Here is an 18,841-nt window from a genome sequence, read left to right as displayed (position 1 = left end):
TTCCCTGGGCTGGCTCTGCTACCAGCTGGATGGACTAGCATTTCCTATAATCAAGTGACTTGTTTCTTATTCTCAGTACAAATATGACCTTGACAGCGAGCTGACTTTTCAGAAGCCAAAAAGCCAGGCTCCAACAGCTGTCCCTGTAAGTCCCAGCATTTGAAGGACGTTCCCTTCATCCTGTCAGGTTTTCTTTTGGGTATGATTTTGGCTCATCTCTCTTTTGAAAATGTTTCTATCACTAACCTTCAAAGTGATGTTCTTTGGAATTCACAGTGAGCTTCCACGAAAAATGTCTCCAAAATTTATCTATGGGTTATTTTGTTTGGCTTTTTTGTTTTTTTTTTTTTTTTTGTAAACACTTCGATGATTTCATTATTGTTTCCAAGGAGTCCTGCAGCTGAGATGTTCCAATGTCTATCATTATCTCTCTGCAGAACTATAAATGCACTCAGTGCACATGATGTAACTCTTATAGGTAGGTATAACTTCTGTCAGCCCAAAAAATTTACCTTCTCTGATCTTGATCACGCTGGGAACTCCTGTAGTTCGAAAACTGGGAAAGGTAAACAAACATGTAATGATTCACAGAAGGCTGGGTGAGGGAAGAGAATGAGTGAAGCTGAAAAGTGTTCTTGGAAAACACATTGAAGTAAATAAGCAGTGTTAAGCTGTTCCAGGAGAAGATTTAAGAAGCTATGAATCAGAACAGACAACGCTGCCCTGGAAGAAAAGAGAGGCCACAGAGTGACATCACTCTTAATAAAGCAAGCCCAAAGCTGCCAAGGCAGATTGGAATTCCACCAAGAATGAGGGGTTTTTGTCACTAGCTTAGAAGGGAATTACATTATGTCCTGTACATGGTGGACATAAGTAGAATTATATTAGATCAGGCCTTCTGCTCCTCCTCTTATTACAATGTCACCACAATGTTTGAAGCATCTGAGAGTGCGGTGCCACGTAAAAAAACTTCAGTAAGTTGATTTGCCAGGTGCTGCTTTAGCGGGAGTTGTATAATGCTTTTACTTTTGGAACAGGGGCAGTCACATTGGCTGTCCCCTCGCTTTTGGAGTGGGAGAGGCACAGCTGAGACACCGGCTCTCTGAAGAGATTATGCACATCCCACCTGTTCGCTTGATTAAAACAGTGACACCTCCACAGGGGTGGGAGAGGTGGGGAGGGGAGTTCTGGTAGCAGAAGGAACGGCAGCTTGGTGTATCTGCTCACGTTATTGATTAAACTTCCTGACAACCACCGAGGGAAGTTAATTACTGGGAGGCAAATTAACACCCTTGCAAGATAATAGCGAAAACAATAATTGTATTAAGAACTCGGGGCGGGGGCGGGGGGGCTAAGTTTTCTTGGCCTCGAGCCTGAAGCTGTGAGCACTGTTTTAAAGCAAACCACCTCTCCGCTGCTGGGGGGCAAATGGTTTGAACCGTATTGATTGAGGTCTTTATTCTCCGTGATTAAAAAGCACCTTCAACTGCCAGCGAGTCAGTTCAGACTGCTCACAAGGAGTCCTTCAATTAAGATTTCAGCCAGGCTCCCCTTGCATGGCAATGGGTCCGTGCTGGGCAGGAGAAAGGACAGGCTGTGCCACCCGAGTGCCCCAAGGCCAGCACACCTGGGGTGTCCCTGCCAAGGACCCTCTGACGGGCACGTTCCCCTGTCCTACTCCCCAGTCCATGGACACAAAGCTCCTCAGGCAGCAAGGTCAAACTGGCTGAGCCTATGAACTGAAGGAATCCTCCAGTATAGAGCTTTAATTCCAGATTTAATTTTTAGGTTTATTTCACACGCATTTTAATCGAATGGCAGCAGCTGGAGAGGCAGGAACGTGTCACCGGGCTGTGGGAAGAGAGAACTCCTAGTGGGAGCTGTCTGCAGTGCAGATGACAGCGTGGGCCTCCGAGTTCACCCTCTGTCTGGGGTGCCAAGCCAAAGCCAGTCACCTTGTGGCGTTATTTAAGGTTTGAAATCTCAACACTGAGACCCAAAAGTCAGCCTGGGCACTTTGCTCCCGCTATCAACGCAGTAAGTTTCTTCCGCTCGCAGTGTACGTGTAGTAACACCTCTCTCTTCAAACTGACATTTCCAAACTGTGCCTGCAGTTGCCTCCTGCCCTTTCACTGCCTTTTAGTCATTTGGAACAGGTATAAATGAAACATCTGGTATATTAACTGTGTTTTAAAACTAAAACATCTGTCCTAGGACGTGGTTTCTCTTCGAGTGTTTTTGTGGCTTTTGGTAGGGGGGGGGAGTTGCTGATTATTTTCTCTCTTCTAGACTGGAAGAATCATGGGGAACACTGCAAATGCCAAGATAATTTTTAGCTAGTGATTAAATGGCAGTCTGAAAATTTTTAAAGCAGCATCACTGTAGTTTATACAGGAGTTACTGAGGGCACTGTTAGGAACATTATTACTGCTGGTAAGAAGGGAGAAGGCTGGAACCCAGGTCAGTGTCTACATGATGGAGCCAATCTGCAAGCTGGCAGCTGGGAAGAATTACCTTTTCACTTGTCAGCCAGGTGACTTTGATTTGAAGATAGTGAGAGGCAATCAAAAGGAATCCCATGGTGTCCACTCGTGTTAAAGCAATTTTAAGAAAGAACTCGTGCCATAGCAAGAGCAAAAATCTGTGCCTTACTGGGCTGGCAAACAAAGCTATACTGGATTTTTCTGCCTGAAGAGAGGGATTTTTAAACATCACAGAAGAAATGCAAACTGGCTACATCTTTTCTGGAGTCCTCCATCAGAAAGAACCCGACACACCATAATCAGAGCAGTATTTTAAAATGCTTGTCTTTATATGACCCATAATTAGGATGATTCCAGAACTGCAGATGACACTGGTGCATGAAAGGATGAGAAAGCCACTGCTTAACTGATGGTGCAGAGTTCTTGCCCCCAGGTTCCCTGCACCTTTATGTTGTGATTCACATTCGATCTTGAAGACGTGAATTTGTCTTTAGCTCTCCTCACGATGCATTCTCCACACCAGACATCTAAGACTTCCATCTTCAGCACTGGGCAATCTATTTAAATTTATTTTTATATTTTCTTTAAATTTAGTCTATTTAAATCTAAGTTAAGGATTTAGCCTCACATTTTGTTTAGCTGCCTGGTTTTGGGTCTTTTTATTTAGGCCTAATTATATTTTTAGCAAATTAAGTAAGTCTGGCTATGGCTGTTATTTTTTGATTGTTACACAAAATGAACAGAAGAAAATGACCCAACAGATGTATTACTCTGTATTACAGCGTGCTCAGCACCTGAGAGTATCAACACTCAAGAAAAGTGACTATACAGTTCATTTTTCTGAGAAATACAGAGAGATTTGTGCAGATTTTGAGCTCAAATACGATCACTTGGGTGGATGTATTGATTGACTATGTGACTGTCTCTGACTTTGGAACAATCTTAGAATTCTTCCTTTACAGCCTCAATAACCATCAAGGCAATGCTGTCCATCTGTAACAAATCCATAAGGCTGGCAGAGAGTGCAGAGAATTCTCCCCTGAGCAGCTGCACTTCCATCTCGGAGCCAATCGCAATTTTCAGCCTTGATTTTGCTGAGTTTCACAGCACTGTGCAGCCTGGGTGTTGGAAACAACTTTCACCGGGGAAATGGGGATCAGGATCCTCCACAAGAAAGAGCAGAGCAGTTTTGGGGCTGGGAGTGAGGGCAAGGTCCTGTTTTATGGAGACATCAGAGTGGGAGCTCGAGGGGTTGGGCAATCCTTGGAGGGATCACAACTCAGGGGTCTGCACAGCAGGACCACCACCCACCCCACCAAAGGGTGATTTGTAACAAATTTTGTCTTTCAGAAATGTTCAGTGGTAAAAATACCGGCCAAGTTTGCAGGGGAGCTTCTCCTGATTAAGGGTCGGATGAGCTTCAAGAGTGAGAGAGAACTAATGCTTCGGTTTTCCTGAAGCCAGCCTTGGGCTCTTGCTGTGTTTGGGTTTACTGAAAGAGTTCTGCAGGTCTGTGCTCAGTGAGAAGAACCTTTCTAGTCCAAGGCTGGCATTTTACAGCATGGCCACATTTCATATGGCTGAAGGAGAAGGGAGAGAGTTAGGAAAGTGCATTATCAAAACGTGGTGGGTTTCCACATTTTGCAGTTTTGAAGATGGAGATACAAATTCATGACACTGTTAAATGGATAATTCTCTAAATCTCACTGCAGACTTTATGAAATGCTGGAGATGATCTCTCCTATTACTCTCTGTGGGTTTTACATAAAAAGTAATTATAGAAGATGCAAATGCTACCCCCAAAAAAATAATGGCACGCTTGAACTTGCTCATCTTTAGTATTACTGATATTTAATTCAGTAATAAGCTTATCATCTCCTCTATTAGAACCCACTTTCTGCAGGCCTTTAAATCCAATTCTTCTATACAAGAGATTTTGGGAACATCATTAATTCAATCATTGTAAAGAAATGGAAAAATATAATTGAACTGAGGAAGCAGGACTCCAAAGTCTCAAAAGCAATCTCTGCTGATGCAAACAAGAAAACTTTGGGAACAGCTCTGCAGAGCTACACATTAACTGAGGATTCAGACTGAATTTTTAGGTGAGCCTTTCAAAACTGTGGATTTTTTTCAGGTGATTTTAAGTCAGTACATGTAAAAGGTAACCAGTGCTCAACAGCAAGACATCCCAGAGTTATTAGGGAATTATGAAATGCATTAGACATGAAATCCAAAGGCAGTGAATCCAGGGATTTAAGAATAGCTTGCAACAGCAATTCACTTCTGATAGTGCTTTGCAATCAAAGCAATGACGGAGGATGGAGGCACAATGAAAAAACAGTTTCAGCAAATATTAATGTGCGAGTTAATATCAATTTCCTTTGGCTGTGCTTCTGTCACTGGCACTTTCTGTGATGTGAAATTTACCTTTTGAATTATCTCTGTAAAGCAGATACAGAAGTGACTGGAAAAATCAAACTCGACATTTTGAGGAGCTGTTTGTCATTTAAGGCTGTAGAGGGATACATTTCAAAATATTTACAAGGTGACTTTTGATGTTTAATTATGTCTGTGAAGCCACACGCCTGGTTGAGTAAACAGAGTCTGTGTTATTGGCCCAGCTCTGCAAGGTCCTCCGTGGCTCTGGGCTCTGATCTACTTAAGCTGGTCCTGGACATCCAAGCACACAACTCAAATCCAAAGTTAATGGACTACAAAGGATTCCAAAAGGCACAGATTTTCAGTGCATCACTGAACCCCCTTTAAGCCCAACTGTGGCAGCAAAACTTCTGTGCAGTTGGTTTGTTGCAGGCCTGCTATTCCTTCCACGGGATTTTGTATTGAAAATACATGTCTGAAAGAATGAGGTTTTAATTTCAGAGCTCCTTTAAAGTGATATCTCACACAATATTTGTTGCACATCCCTGATCCCGTGCTTTTCAAGGAAATATTCCCAAAGAGATTTTGTTACCTTCGAGGGGGAGAAAGATATTCCACCCCCAGCACCTGGGGAATGTGCAAAGCAGAAGCTGCCACTGAATGCCAGATATAGGAAAATAAAGGCTTGATGGAAGATTTCCTTTCCATGTTTCCAGAAGGCCTCATAAATGCCAGACATATAAAAAAAAAAGAAATTATGAAAATGCACTTCTGCCATTTCCTATTGTTTGAGCAACCCCATCATCCCTGTCCTTCTTTATTTCGATGGCCCTTTTTATTTAGAAAAATGAAATTAAGTTGCTGCAGGGACTGCTACAAATTTCTTTCTGGTGTCAAGGAGCAGATCACCTGAAAAGAAAATTGCTGTCCTTTAAATTGTTTCAAGGAAGGGTTCAGATTTCCAAAGGCAGCCAACCACACCAAGATCATAGAACAGGCCACTCGTGATCATATTCTCGACCCTGCTCTCAGAATCCAGAGCCTGTGGATGTTCCTGCTGATTTTCCTGGCTTTCCTGTGTTATAGAGCAGTGGGTCATAATCTCTGTAACATCTTAAACTGCCAGTCAGACCTGTGTGTCAGAATTTGCTCCTTTGTACGTTGTCTTTACAAGACGGTTTCAAAAACTTCCCAGGTCGGTGATGTGTGACAAGACAACCTATTTTACCAACACCATCCTCAGCACTGCTGCAACCATAAGCTGTGGAAGTCCTGCATACTTCCAAAATTGGAGTTGTTGTTTTGGGTTTTTTTTTTCAAGGAATCTTTCTTTATTATTCTTTATTGTGGGAAACTAATTGCACTCGAGTGCTTAGGGCAAAGCTTTCTTCTGGTGGTCTCAGGGAGAAATTTGCTCACTCAGTAATTCCAAGGCCTCAAGAAACTAATGAACTTTGTTATTAAAGGTTGAACAGCTTTTGAAGGGATTTTTGATAAGGAACAGCTGCTCATTTGCTTGGGTTGTAGCTGAGTCTGGAGGCCACAAGATCCGATAAAGAAGAAGCAGATGGTTCAGAGTAAACAGTTTGAAGTAGCTCCTGTAATTTCTTTGAGAACTTGGTACATAGCCTGGCATTAAGAGCTGATAGGAAGCTCACTGAGCTAATAGTGATCAAGCATTTATCGCTGGAGGGCATCTAGGGTGATGAAAAAGGCAGCCAAATTTACTGAGAGATAAATAACGTGTGGTGGTTCAGAGGGAACCTCCCTTGTTTTAGTGCCCGTTGCCCCTTGTCCTGACTCTGCCCTGTTTTCAGCCTCCCTTCAGGTATCGACACACACGATCCCTGAGCCTTCTCTTCTCCAGGTGAACAGCCCCAGCCTTCTCATCCTTCGAAAAAACCCCACTTGTTTTATCTTGAACAGGCAGGAGGAGAGATAACACCCAGGGTAAACAAACCATCCTTAAAGAGAACATTTACTTCTTCCTCTTCCAACTCAGTTCTGTCCACGGGCACTGTGTGTGAGCTCAGGTGAACCTGGTGAGTTCTCACAGATCTGTATTAGGGGAGGAGATTAGTTTCTGGAGTCAGAGGACTATTTTGTAATACATAAGACAAGAAAGGGTTTGGAAGGCAGAAGAGTTAAAGAATTAATTCACTTGTATTTGCTTTGTTTGAATCTGGGGTTCAGAGTGCCACAGAACAGGATTCCTGAATTCATTCATGCCCCTGCTGTTAAACAGCAGTCCATACGGACCAGCAGTCAGTGCTCTGGATTATCTTTCCTTTCACTACTCAGACTGAAATTACTACATAATCTGGCTTTGTTTCCAGCTAATTCATTTTTATTATAAATAGATTAGAATAAAACAATGTAACTCAACTCAAAAGCTGACTTCCACTGATCTAGACAAAAACTGGGTTTAACAGTTTTTTTAGTTTTGCTGCATAAAGGTCCCTTTCATTTCCAGAACATGGCACTAACATGAATTAGAGCACACAGGTATTTTAGTGTTTTTCATAATTTAAAAGTTGCTCAATCTCCAAACATGGCTCAGATAATATCTGTATCAATATCACAGTGGCTGGAAATGCTCACAGACCACGTGTGACAGCACTGGAAGAGCTGCTCAGGTGGAAATATATAGTTTCTATATAGGGAGTTGAATGCACAGGGACTAAACCAACCATCAAAAGTTCCCATGCTGACTTTTAGACAAGCACAGACCCATACAAGGTTACCCAGCTCACCTTCCCATGAACATCTTCATGCAAAAACAGTTTCCAAGATAAAAGCAGAAATTTCCTAAGCCACCTCTGAGATGTGGAAGCCATGCTTGGTATATTTATTAGGTTAAAAGTGATTTAAATAATTCAAGGACTTAGGAGGGGAGCGTGGCATATGTTTTAAAGACGTTAATAACCTAAATTTCACACTTCTTAGTAACCACACCTACCAGCAGTTACCTAATTGACAGATATATGTGAAGCTGGCACTTTAGTGATTCACACAGCACGGCTAAAGAGTCCTTTTTAAAAGCCCAGAATTTAACTCTTCCCGGTTTTTGCCTGACATTGTGATCCTGCAAGGGGAAATACTGTAAATTCTGGTGTCCTCCTGCTAAAAGGGAGAACAGGGATGGGAAAAGGGCCCGAGATCTTCTGAACAGACTCAGGTTTAGGCATCAAGTCTCACTAAAAGTTGCAACGAGAGAAATTTTAACTAATGTTGGGTCTCTTGAAATCCTCGCTTCTCTTGAATGGAAGTATCAGTCTTTAGCAATAAAACAACAAATACAAAAAAAAGATTGTATCTAAAGTACTGTCCATTCACAGTTAAGTATTGTACTGATATTTATCCTGCTCTTCCCATGACCACTGTATAATCTTCTTCCCTCCCTCTGCCACTGATTTATTCTCTTTCTCCAACACAACTCATTAAAACCTGTGATTTTTATGATTTTTTTTTTCTGACTCTTCTCCCTCATTTCTGTTTCTTCCTCAGTGATTTTTCCCAGGTCTGCTGAGCTCTCCTTAACTTTTCCCACCATCTGGTTAGACAGCTGTTACTGATATCACTGAGCAAGTGAGTTGTGAAAACAGTTGTTCAGACACTGATTTTACCTGTAGTTCCCATTCTCTGTGGGACTGGAAGTTCTGATGATCAGGACAGGTGAAATGATGTATGAAACAAACCTTGGTGCATTAAAGAAGAACTAATGTGGCACAAGCAAGTTGAGGAGACAACGTGGACAGGGCCAGTTCCAACAGAAATCAAAGGAAGAAACAATTCAAAGTGTTTAACCTGGCTTTGTTCCCATTTTCCTGCTTTCTACCAGTACACTTCCTGCTCCAAGAGGGACCAGGTTCTCATAGTCCTGCACTCCACAGGGTAAAGCAGAAGAACAGTCAAACACATCTCCCCAAATCCTGATGGGACTGGGCAGGCTGGGATCACCACGGGCTGACGACAACACTCCCTATTAGAAAATCATTATGATGACTTTGACTCAGATCCAGGATGAATTTTAAAACATTTACCTTTAGATGTGTGAATTCTGGAGACTTGAGATGGAGCCTGTTGAATAAATACAGCCTGGTCTAGTAGAAGGTGTCCCTGTGCATGGGTTGGAATTGGATGATCTTTAAGGTCCCTTCTAAGCCAAACCATTGCATGAGACACAGCCAAAGAGGAAAAAAAAAAAAAAACAAAATCTCACCAGATTCCTCAAATTCACTGTTATAGGCATTCCAAGTCTCACTTATACGGAGCAGACTTTCTTCCATGGCTTGAATGTCCATGTAGGGACAGTTGCACTCGGGGAATTTGGGGCCACACTGACACCAGCAGTCATTGTCCTTGCAGATGAATTCCCCCTCTGAATTGCAGGCAATGTAGCTCAGAGCTGCCTGCACAAAGTGTTCTTGCAGGTACTCGGGCAGGATGACCTGAAGGCCTGGAGGAAGTGGAGTAAATATCGTGTAATTAAAAACAAAGGAACCTTGGAGCCCAGCAGCCTCCCCAGCATGTGTAGATAGCTCACAAATCCCTCTGCTGTGTGTCCTCCCCTTGCCATGACATGCAGGATGTCACACTGATGGACCAGGACAGAGCAGGTGGGTCGATAAAATCTCACAATGTTTGTGGCCAGAAATTTAGATTTATTCACCTGAAAGCTTTGACCATCATTTACGAGGACCCCAGTGATGGGGATGAGTATTTTGTACATATATAGTATTTTATAGCTACATTAGTGATCTGCCAGCCAAAGGGACACAGCAAGGTAAATTATACATTTTTATTTGCTGTTTGTTGTCATTTTTCTGTGGCAAAAATAAAACTCTCTGGAACCAGCAGAGCTCATTTGTGGTCCAGGTGATTCGTCAGCACATGAGTTGGGTATTTGTGATACAAGATTTTTTACACAAACACTTGGGCAGTTTCACAGAATCATCCCTTATTTTTAGGTTCATACAAAAATATGGCTGTAACAGTTATTTCATAACCCTTCCAAGATGAAACTCATACCACAGTTGCTGAAACCAGGTCTGTCTTCTATCTCATGTCAAAATTTGTAAAACTCTGCTGTTCCCCGAGTAAATTTTTCAGTGTGTTGGTATAGTTGTGAGAAGTTGCAAAAGGAAAAGAAAGCCCAGATAAACCAACATGAGTCGTTCCATTCTTCCACTAAGTAGTTTACACAGTTCTGACAATTTATTTCTCCTAAAGACAACCCAATGGCAACCAACCACTGCCTGAGGGATGAAAAGATTATTATGACTTTTTTTTTCTTTTTTAAATTTTATGGTTTTTTATTTATTCAGGGGAGACAGAAAGGAAAAGGGAGAAAAAACACATGGATATTTTTAGCAAGACTCGCAGAGAATAGGTGGAAGGGACCACAAGGGTCATCATCCCTGACTGCTGTTCTTTGTAGTCACCAACAACTTCACACTCTCTGTCCGACTGATTTACTAATCAACACAGAAAAGTTTAAAAATTGGAAATCATTTTATATCTACCTGCAACTGCAAATTAAGAATTGTATTGCAGCCAGAGGTTTGCACAAATACTTAAACTGAAGGGAATTTAGTGTGTTTTCACAGCAATAGGTTGTTCCTGCTTCACTTGTGGAACTGAAAATAGCAATTATTAGCACTCTAATACTGTATGGAGGGACTTGTCAAAAATTTTTATCTACTTAAAATGCAGGTTGGGAAAAGCATCTACTGGAATTAAAAAAAAAAAAAAAAATTAAAAATTATTACTCTCTTCCTCCTTTTCCTTTTTCTGTTTCCCTTTCTCTCTCCTTTTTTTTTCCTTTTCCATTTTTATGTGTGTATAATTACTACTATTTTCCTAATGAGCGAGATGCTTAACCTTCTAATCTTCCTTAAAATTCCCAGGAGGAGCCTTTGGACTCCTCACTGTTTGGGAGTGTTTAAAAATGTATATCCTGCTCCCCTGGTGACTCCCTCAATTTTGGAGGTCTGAGGTCCTGCTCAGGGTGTCCAGAGCAGGCTGAGCACTCCCTCCTGCTTGGTGGAATCTGGGAATTCAGGCTGTTTAAAAAGCGTGCCAGTGGAGGTTAAACAGGGATGCAAAACGTTAACAGGGCCACTCAAATTATTTCCTGACGGGGGTAGAAATTGTTCCTATTTCAAAGGCGACATGAAGTGCTGACATTAGGAAAATGACCTTTCATGGGGGGGGGGGGAAATGAAAACCAAACAGCGTGATAAATGTCACACACACACACACACACACCCCCCTTGCAAAACAAATGAAGGAAATTGCACCCACGTACCTTGCAACTGAATCTTGTTCTCGGGGCTCTGGACCAGGACTGAGCTGACAGAGTCTAGGTTGTCGTAGTTACTGCAGCCGAGGGGCCCCGTCCGTGTCTCTGTCACCTGTGCCGAGGGAAGGGACAGAAAGAAGCACTTTGCTGGATTATTCCAAAAAAAAAAATTGCTTTGTGAAAAAATTTCCCCTTAATTCAGCCAGCTCCGCGTTTCAGGCTTAATTAGGGTGTGAAATAACTCGATTTAATTGCAAAAAAAAAAAAAAAAAAAGGAGGGCAGGGAATGTTTTCCCAATGCCACAAACTGAGTTCCTTCTCTTGCAGAGAATCCTCCCAAACACTATAATATCACAGCACTAAGCAAATACCACAGTAGTTCAGTGATATAACAGCACAGTGCCATCCCAACAGCCTAATCTCTATTTATTTCTCATGGTTGTGGGAATTACAGCGTTTATAAACACGAGGACCGGGAACTGCCCTGCCAAAACTTGTGCAGGTGACAGCTCCTTGTTGGAACCGCGAAGAAAGCTTTGACTTTTCCAGTGAAGCCCAGCAGGAATTGGAAGTAAAGACCTTTAACGAGCTGTATTTGGAAGGGTGGCAGGTAGTGGTGGGATATTCTTCATCAGGGAAGGGCGGCAGGCAAGTTTAGACACTAAATTCCAGTCACCAAATCAACGAGCACAGAACCCCAGTACAGCTGCATTTATCGAACAGAACCACCACCAGCAGAGCTCTGGCTCAACCCCTGAGGATTATGTTTGGAAAAGAGCAGTTAATTAAATCAGAGAATCACAGAATGGTTAAGGTTGGAACAGCCCTTTGAGATGGGGAAGTCCCACGTTCCCCCAAGCACCACATCTACACGTTTCTTGGACACTTCCAGGGATGGTGATTCCACCACTGCCCTGGGCAGCCTGATCCAGGGCCTGACCACTCTTTCAGTGAATAAATTTTTCTGATATCCAATCTCAAAATCCCATGGTACATTTACGCCCCCCTGGTGTAAATATATTTAAAATTTTAAAAACCCCCAAACTAATAATTTATATGCTTCCAGAAATACTGTAGATAATTCTTAAGTGCCAACAAAGTAATTATAAAGGCCAATTATTTTTTTTTTTTTTATGAAAATGGAGTTTCTGAGCAATGAAGCATTGCTGTGATGCCCAGGGCAGGTGGGCAGCGCCACAGCAGAACAGGCAGCCACAAAAAACCCAAACCCTCAGCAGAGATGGATGTACCCCTGATCTCACAGTTTTTAAACTGGATTGAGTGCTGTAGAGAAAATTCATTGGTTTGTAAATAGATAGAATAAAAGCAACACAAACAGGCACAGCAGGGAATGCTGGCCATGGGATATGGTCCCAGACTCATTTACTGTCAAAGTACAACCAAACTCTCCATCACACCCCTCCCAAACTGTGCTCAGCCACTATCCTAAGACTTTTTCTCTTCCTTTAGCTATTTCAGAATTTGGGGCCAGATTTACCCTTATTTGGTGATCTGCCTCAGTTTTTGATACAACCACTTCTATTTCTTATGGTATCAAGCATTATAGGTATCATAATAGGTATTAAATTGGCTCAATCATCCTGAGCCAGCACAAAGACTCTTGCACAGGCATCACTTTTGGCTTGGGCACAGCTGGAATGACAGCTGTGATTTTTACCTGGGATCCTTCAGTCCTCTGCCAACAAGTAGTCTTGAATTCCACTCTAAAACCTCCTTTTTTTTTTTTGGAGCAGCACCCCCAGCCCATTTACACAACCCTCTTTATTCAGTAACAAAGAGACTTACCCAGATCAAATAAGAAAAATAGCCAGAAGACAATAAAAGGCAGGTGAATGTTGTAGTGAGTTTTATCTTGACTCTGAAATATTATGCTCAGCTTTCATCCGTGCAATTCTTTATTTAAAGTTCCATTTCTTTTAGTGCTGTTTTTGTTTGTATATTATCACGATTTTCAACCATTTGGTTACGAGGCAATGCAGCTTCATAAAGTTATATGAAATGCACAAACTGGAAAGCAAATTTTTACAATTCCTATCCATTCTTATTACTCTTATGTCTCCTGAAATCACAAAATAAGGAAGGGTAGTTAGTAGCTTTTTAGTTATGGTGCTCTTTTTGTTCATGCTTCTTCACTCCATCTGAATTCTGCAAGACATAAGTAGTGAGTCCCAGTGATTTGAGTGACAGCACTCGGTGTATTTTGGCGTGCCAAGGGGCAGAATGGGGGAAAAAAAATCATCATTACAAGTTTTTTTTACCGTTAGAGACTGGTTATGTAAATACATTGGTTCAGGAGAAAACTGTATATAACTGAGGACAGTTAAATTTGGATGTGACTTACAGATGTTCGTGATTGTTACAAGGAAGTAAAAAAAATATAGTTCTTATAATAGCAGCAAAAGACAATGCTTAAGAAATCAGGCAATAAGCAAGGACCTTTTCTAGATTTTTCACTCAAATCTCTCTATATTTATATTATTCACTCTTTTACTTTTCCAAGTACCTTCCCCTTCCTCCATCAGCTCTGGTACTTTTAACTTCTGCATAGAAAATACATTGCAAGAAGAAAGTCAAAATGTATAGTCTCAGCGTGTAAAAAAGAAATACTAAAGAGCTCAAAGATCATTCAACCTTCCACTTTTGATGGATGACAGTTCTAGGCAGAGGTCAGAGTGATGCAGTTCCACGTGCTTTTTTGTATCTCACACTAATCCTGCTCCACAAAGGTTGTAAACCAGAAAGAGAATTTGAGCGGTTGATAAATGAAAGCTTCAAATCTCCGCTGAATTTTCTGATCAAAAGAAAGGATTTAATTTTCGGAGATCACAGAATCACAGATGGGTTTGGGACGGAAAGGACCTTTCAAGCCCACCCAGTGCCACCCCCTTCCATGGGCAGGGACACCTTCCACCAGCCCAGGTTGCTCCAAGCCCCGTCCAACCTGGCCTGGGACATTTTGGGGTAACTCCTGCTGATAACAAAGCAGGGGATGGTGGGGGAGGGAAGTGGTAAAAATACATTAATTCTGGTTTGATCTTGGTGTTACTGGTATCGCAGGTGATGTTACATTTTTTTTGTTTCGGGAACAACAGAAGTGAAATTGGAGAGGCAACAGCACGTCTTTAATTATCTTCCAAGCAGAGAAGTACAACTGTGTTCAGTCCCAAGGTCACAGCTGAAAACTGTTTTGTCTGCGAGTGCACAAAAAAAAAATAAAAAAGACGAACCAAAAAGAGGAGAGGGAAAGGTAAAATCTAAATGCAGATTCTGCTGAGATGGTCCAGAAGGGACTGAACACTCACAAAGAGCTCCAGAACCACATCCTTGTTCTGTAGGACCCGCAGCCCACAAAGAGCAGGAACTCACAAAGCAAAACACCACGGAACAAAGTTATTTAATAACCGAACCCCCTAAGAACGGGTCACAAAAACAGGAGTGAAATCTCTGCCACGAGCCAGGCAGGCTGTTCTCCAGCCTCCTTTGCAGAGATTATCACGGAACAGGTTTCCCTGGGCAGCAGGGCTTTACAGTTCCCAGAAATAAACTCGAACAATTTGGCATTAATGAGACAAATGCCTACAGTTTTGAGTCAGTTAAATCTCATAACCATGGTGATAACGACCCGATTATAAGTGCACTGAGAACACAACTCCCAGCACTTCAGCAGGGCTGAATTCTTGTGATATCAGTGGGTAGCATTTCCCTGGGAAACAGCCTGCTTTTTGTGTCCAGCATAATTAAGCCTGTAGAAGACATTCCTATTAAAAGGGAAATGTGTCTCTGCAGAGCTTTTGCTCCTGGTGTGCCCTTTTACGTGCACAGAGCTGATATCCCTAACGCTGTGCCTGGGCAGAGCTGCCGTGCTGCCCTCACAAAGCACTGCCCTCTTCTGCAAGACTCCTTAAAAAAAGGCATTTGGCTTCTAAGGAAGAGAACTCAGCCAAAACAAAGGAGGATGAGACAACGTTGGTGGCTTCAGAATAGGCAGCCACATTTGTGTTCCCATAAACCTCTTCAATATTTCGAACAGTTAAATAATTATCTTCAGCAAACCCATCATATATACACGTGAGGGAAGAAGGTCTGTTCTGAACAACCAGTGCAGACAGAAGGCAGGGTGAAGTATGGAGTGGGGAGAAACCTGAAGTCCTCAGGATTCTCCTGAATAACATGCTGGTGGTGCTGCTTGAATTTGGTCATCTTAGAAGTCCTTTTCCAACTTTGATGATTCCACGACTGTCCCATGGACCTCACCCTCAGGGCTGGTCCTCCAGCCCCTGTTCCCACAGCCTGGAATCCCTGCACGTTCTGCAGTCACTGCTCATTTCACCTTAAAAAAAGTGATCAGATGAATAGGCACTAAATGTACTTTCTATTTAGATGTGGATCTCCTGCCAACTCTCTCCTTTCTTTTCCCCCAGGCTTGACAGTTTTTCACAAAAGCACCTTTATGCCAGCACTTCCCTTTGCCACACAATAGTCGCTGCTCTGCTGCCCTACTTATGTCATTGAATGTATTAAAAAACTCCCGCTAATTAGTGTGTAATTAAAATAAATCAAATTTTTTGAGTGTTCCAAGGACTGACACTTCTCCTGCTATGGGCTTTTCTGAAGGAGGTACAGACAAACCAGCAGCATTCACAATGTTAGGGGTTGGATTCCTGTTTTCAACATCATTTCATTAATTGCCAGCATTCTAAAACAATACCTCACAGGCATGTAATGCTTTCAGCACATTTTCTACCAGAAACAGGGCTGATGTTTCAATTTGAAGAGCCCACTAACTCAGGAGACCTGGAAATGCTCCCACTGTATTTTTCTGTCATCTGTAAGATGGAACAGGAACAGTAAACTTGATCTTTCTGCAAGAGAAGTAATTGCAAAATTTCCATTAACTTCATTAGAAGAGGAATAATGACTTCTTTCAAGTTTTTGGGCAAGGAGACAACTTTGAATTTTACCAAATGCAACACTTAAGCTTCCCAAGAGATCAGTCTAATCCTTCCATTCCCTCTCCTTTGTTTCTGTGCTCTCAGGAATTTACTGTGAACCAGACTGTTCCATTACAATGAGATTGAAACGTATTCTTACAGAAAGCATTAAATACCCCAGAAATCAGAATACTCTGGGAGCCAGAAATAACCTCACACTGCTTGAATTCTTCTCTCTTGTTACATTTGTTAAAGAATATGATGATTTATTTTTTTTTTTAAGGCTGTTTAGGTTCATGTGGCAGGGAGCAACCAGCTCTCCACTCAAGTCTATTCCCCACTATCACAGAGAGTGATTTATTGCCTGTAAATTCCCAGAGAATCCCCAAGAACACTGAAACAAGTCTGGCATCACAGCCACAGCTTTCCCCTTTTCCAAGGGCATTTTTAATCCCTTTCCTGTGAGATGCCACGTTCCCCGTGCCTCCTTCTGGAATGAGACCAGGAAGTTTGCAGGAAATGAGGCTGCTGGAAAACCAGGCAGGGCAGTGTTGCCAGAGCCTTTATTTCCTGCATTTTCAGAAATCAGAGGTGCACCAGCCTCGCAGAGAGAAGGAGGGCAGGCACTCTCTCTGAAAGAACAGGTTATCTCTTTTAATTAATCTTGAAGAAGAGGTGACAGTGAAGTTCCTTTATGGACAAGTAGCAGAGCTGGCAAAAATGTAATAAAAACGGACTATTTTGTCTCAGTTTCCATTTAGCTGTTTCTGCTTGCTCATATCTTACTTAAATTAACACTAATATTATTTTTTCACCGCTTTTATTGCCTAAAGAGAGAGCTGAGCAACAAACAGTAAATGAAATCTATATATTCGGTTCAAAAGATAAAATTAGAAACAGAGAGGACAGTGCAGATACAAATTAAAATCATATTTCATGTTTATAAAAACTTCAAGGTATCTGCAGAAAGCAAAAGCAAAGCTGCCTACTGAAGCAAAACCCAATCCCTAACTTTGCACCCTTTTCCCAAACATAATTCCATTGCTATATGAAGGACAAAGACCTCCAAAGGAATTTTGGGGCACAGACTGTAAAGGGAGGCCATCTTCTTACCTCTAACTACAAATTCATAATAATACTGCAGTTGAATGAAAAACCTATTTTTTTTTAAGTTGGGGAAAGTATGAAGAAAAAAATATAGTCCCTCCCTAATTAAAATGAAGAGTTAATTTGTGGAAGAGTTAAAATGTTCCTTTTCTTTGTGAAGTATCAGGAAACAGATCATGTTGGTAAATATAAAAAAATTAACTTTAGATCATTTGGAAACATTTTACCTTCAAAGGGGTCAGTTTCAGAAATTACATCTACATTATTTTTTAAGAGGAAAAAAATAGGAAAAAAAAACTTATGCTAATGAAAACGTGTGACAGGTTAACATTAGGTCCTAAAAATAACCCATTTAAAGACCTGAAGCTAAAAAATCACAATGATAAGGGCAGGTTAATTAAGAACTCAATTTTCCATGGAGATCCTGCCTATGATTATATGTTTCTGTGCAGTTCTAAAACAGAGAAATAATTCTCTGGACTATTTTCGAGCATTGAGAGGCAAAAAGCAATTCTTTAATGCAGCATCGATGGTGCCCAAAAATACACTGCACCCCCCGACTGCAGAGGCTTCTGCAACTTCATACAATCATCTCATTGCAATAGTCCAGTTTCTAACTACAATATTTGGGCATTACCTCATCTGTTCCACCCACTACCAAAACCGAATGTTAAACTAGCATTTTTAGAAATCTTGCACAAAGGTGCAAGTGGCGACCCAGCAGGACATTTTTCATCTCTGTTTTATTTTCCCATCCTCCAGTCAAACTCCCCCTCATGGGGTTTTTCATTCCAACCTCTCAAAAGAAATCCCAGTCCTGTTCACTCCTCTCTGCTTGCCTCACATACCTGTTTGATTTTTTTTTTTTCTTTTTTTTAGGGATTTATTTTTAGGTTGTATCCTCATTACTTCCCACCCATTTATTCCCCCTGGTAAATGACTGCAACACGTTTGCCCTTTCTGTCTCGCTGGTATTGCCAACTCTCCATTTATAGTTTTGCTAAACTGTTATTTTTATGCTGCTGGTTTTAATGCTTTCCTGCACATTGGAAGACCTACCTACAGAGTCAGCAGCTACAACTGATCTATAATTTAACCATTAAACCCCTATCAGATGTTCCAGTTAAAGGGAGTTCAGCTTGGTGAAATTTGCATTAGGAAAGAAAAGCAATTCAATGCTGAAGCTCCAAACTCCATTTCATACGGATGATTCTCAGTGGTAAATGACTAATTCAGCTCTATTTTTCTCTAACTTTGACTGATTATGTTGTTACACGATGACTGTGTAGGTTAATCTGCGGTGAAAGCAAATCTTTGCCTTTAAATCCCACAGACTTATAAAAAACCATGGAAAGCAGGTCCGAGACTGGAATCTGATGCTCAAATGCTGCAGCAGTAAATATGGATATCATGCATAGGGCATGGCCACATTTATATGAATCTTACTCAAACAGGGCCAGTAGGATGGACAGACTTGTTCACAGAACCACGGAATCATGGAATTATGGAATCTTCGAATCCCAGAATCACAGAATTGTGTAATCACAGTATCACAGAACAACAGAATCACAGAATCCTAAAACCACAGAATAACTGAACCACAGAGTCATGGA

At 41.5% G+C, this 18,841-nt stretch overlaps 1 protein-coding gene across 2 annotated transcripts in view; it reads right to left on the bottom strand.

Moving 5' to 3' along the window:
• The window catches only part of LOC114066102 (BMP/retinoic acid-inducible neural-specific protein 3), a 155,334-nt gene that overhangs the window by 34,508 nt on the left and 101,985 nt on the right, over positions 1–18,841 (bottom strand). For both annotated transcript variants that reach the window (XM_027900516.1, XM_027900517.1), the window contains exons 5-6: positions 11,176–11,281; positions 9,088–9,324 (exon numbers count right to left, since the gene is read on the bottom strand). In XM_027900516.1, the coding sequence (XP_027756317.1) occupies positions 9,088–9,324; positions 11,176–11,281 (343 nt within the window). The remainder of the gene's footprint in view (positions 1–9,087; positions 9,325–11,175; positions 11,282–18,841) is intronic.

The sequence above is a fragment of the Empidonax traillii genome, unplaced genomic scaffold (genome assembly GCF_003031625.1).
Source record: "Empidonax traillii isolate 1590-97213 ecotype Southwest subspecies unplaced genomic scaffold, ASM303162v1 scaffold734:size1267433, whole genome shotgun sequence".
Lineage (NCBI taxonomy): Eukaryota > Metazoa > Chordata > Aves > Passeriformes > Tyrannidae > Empidonax > Empidonax traillii.
This window is presented reverse-complemented; position numbering and strand designations above follow the sequence as displayed.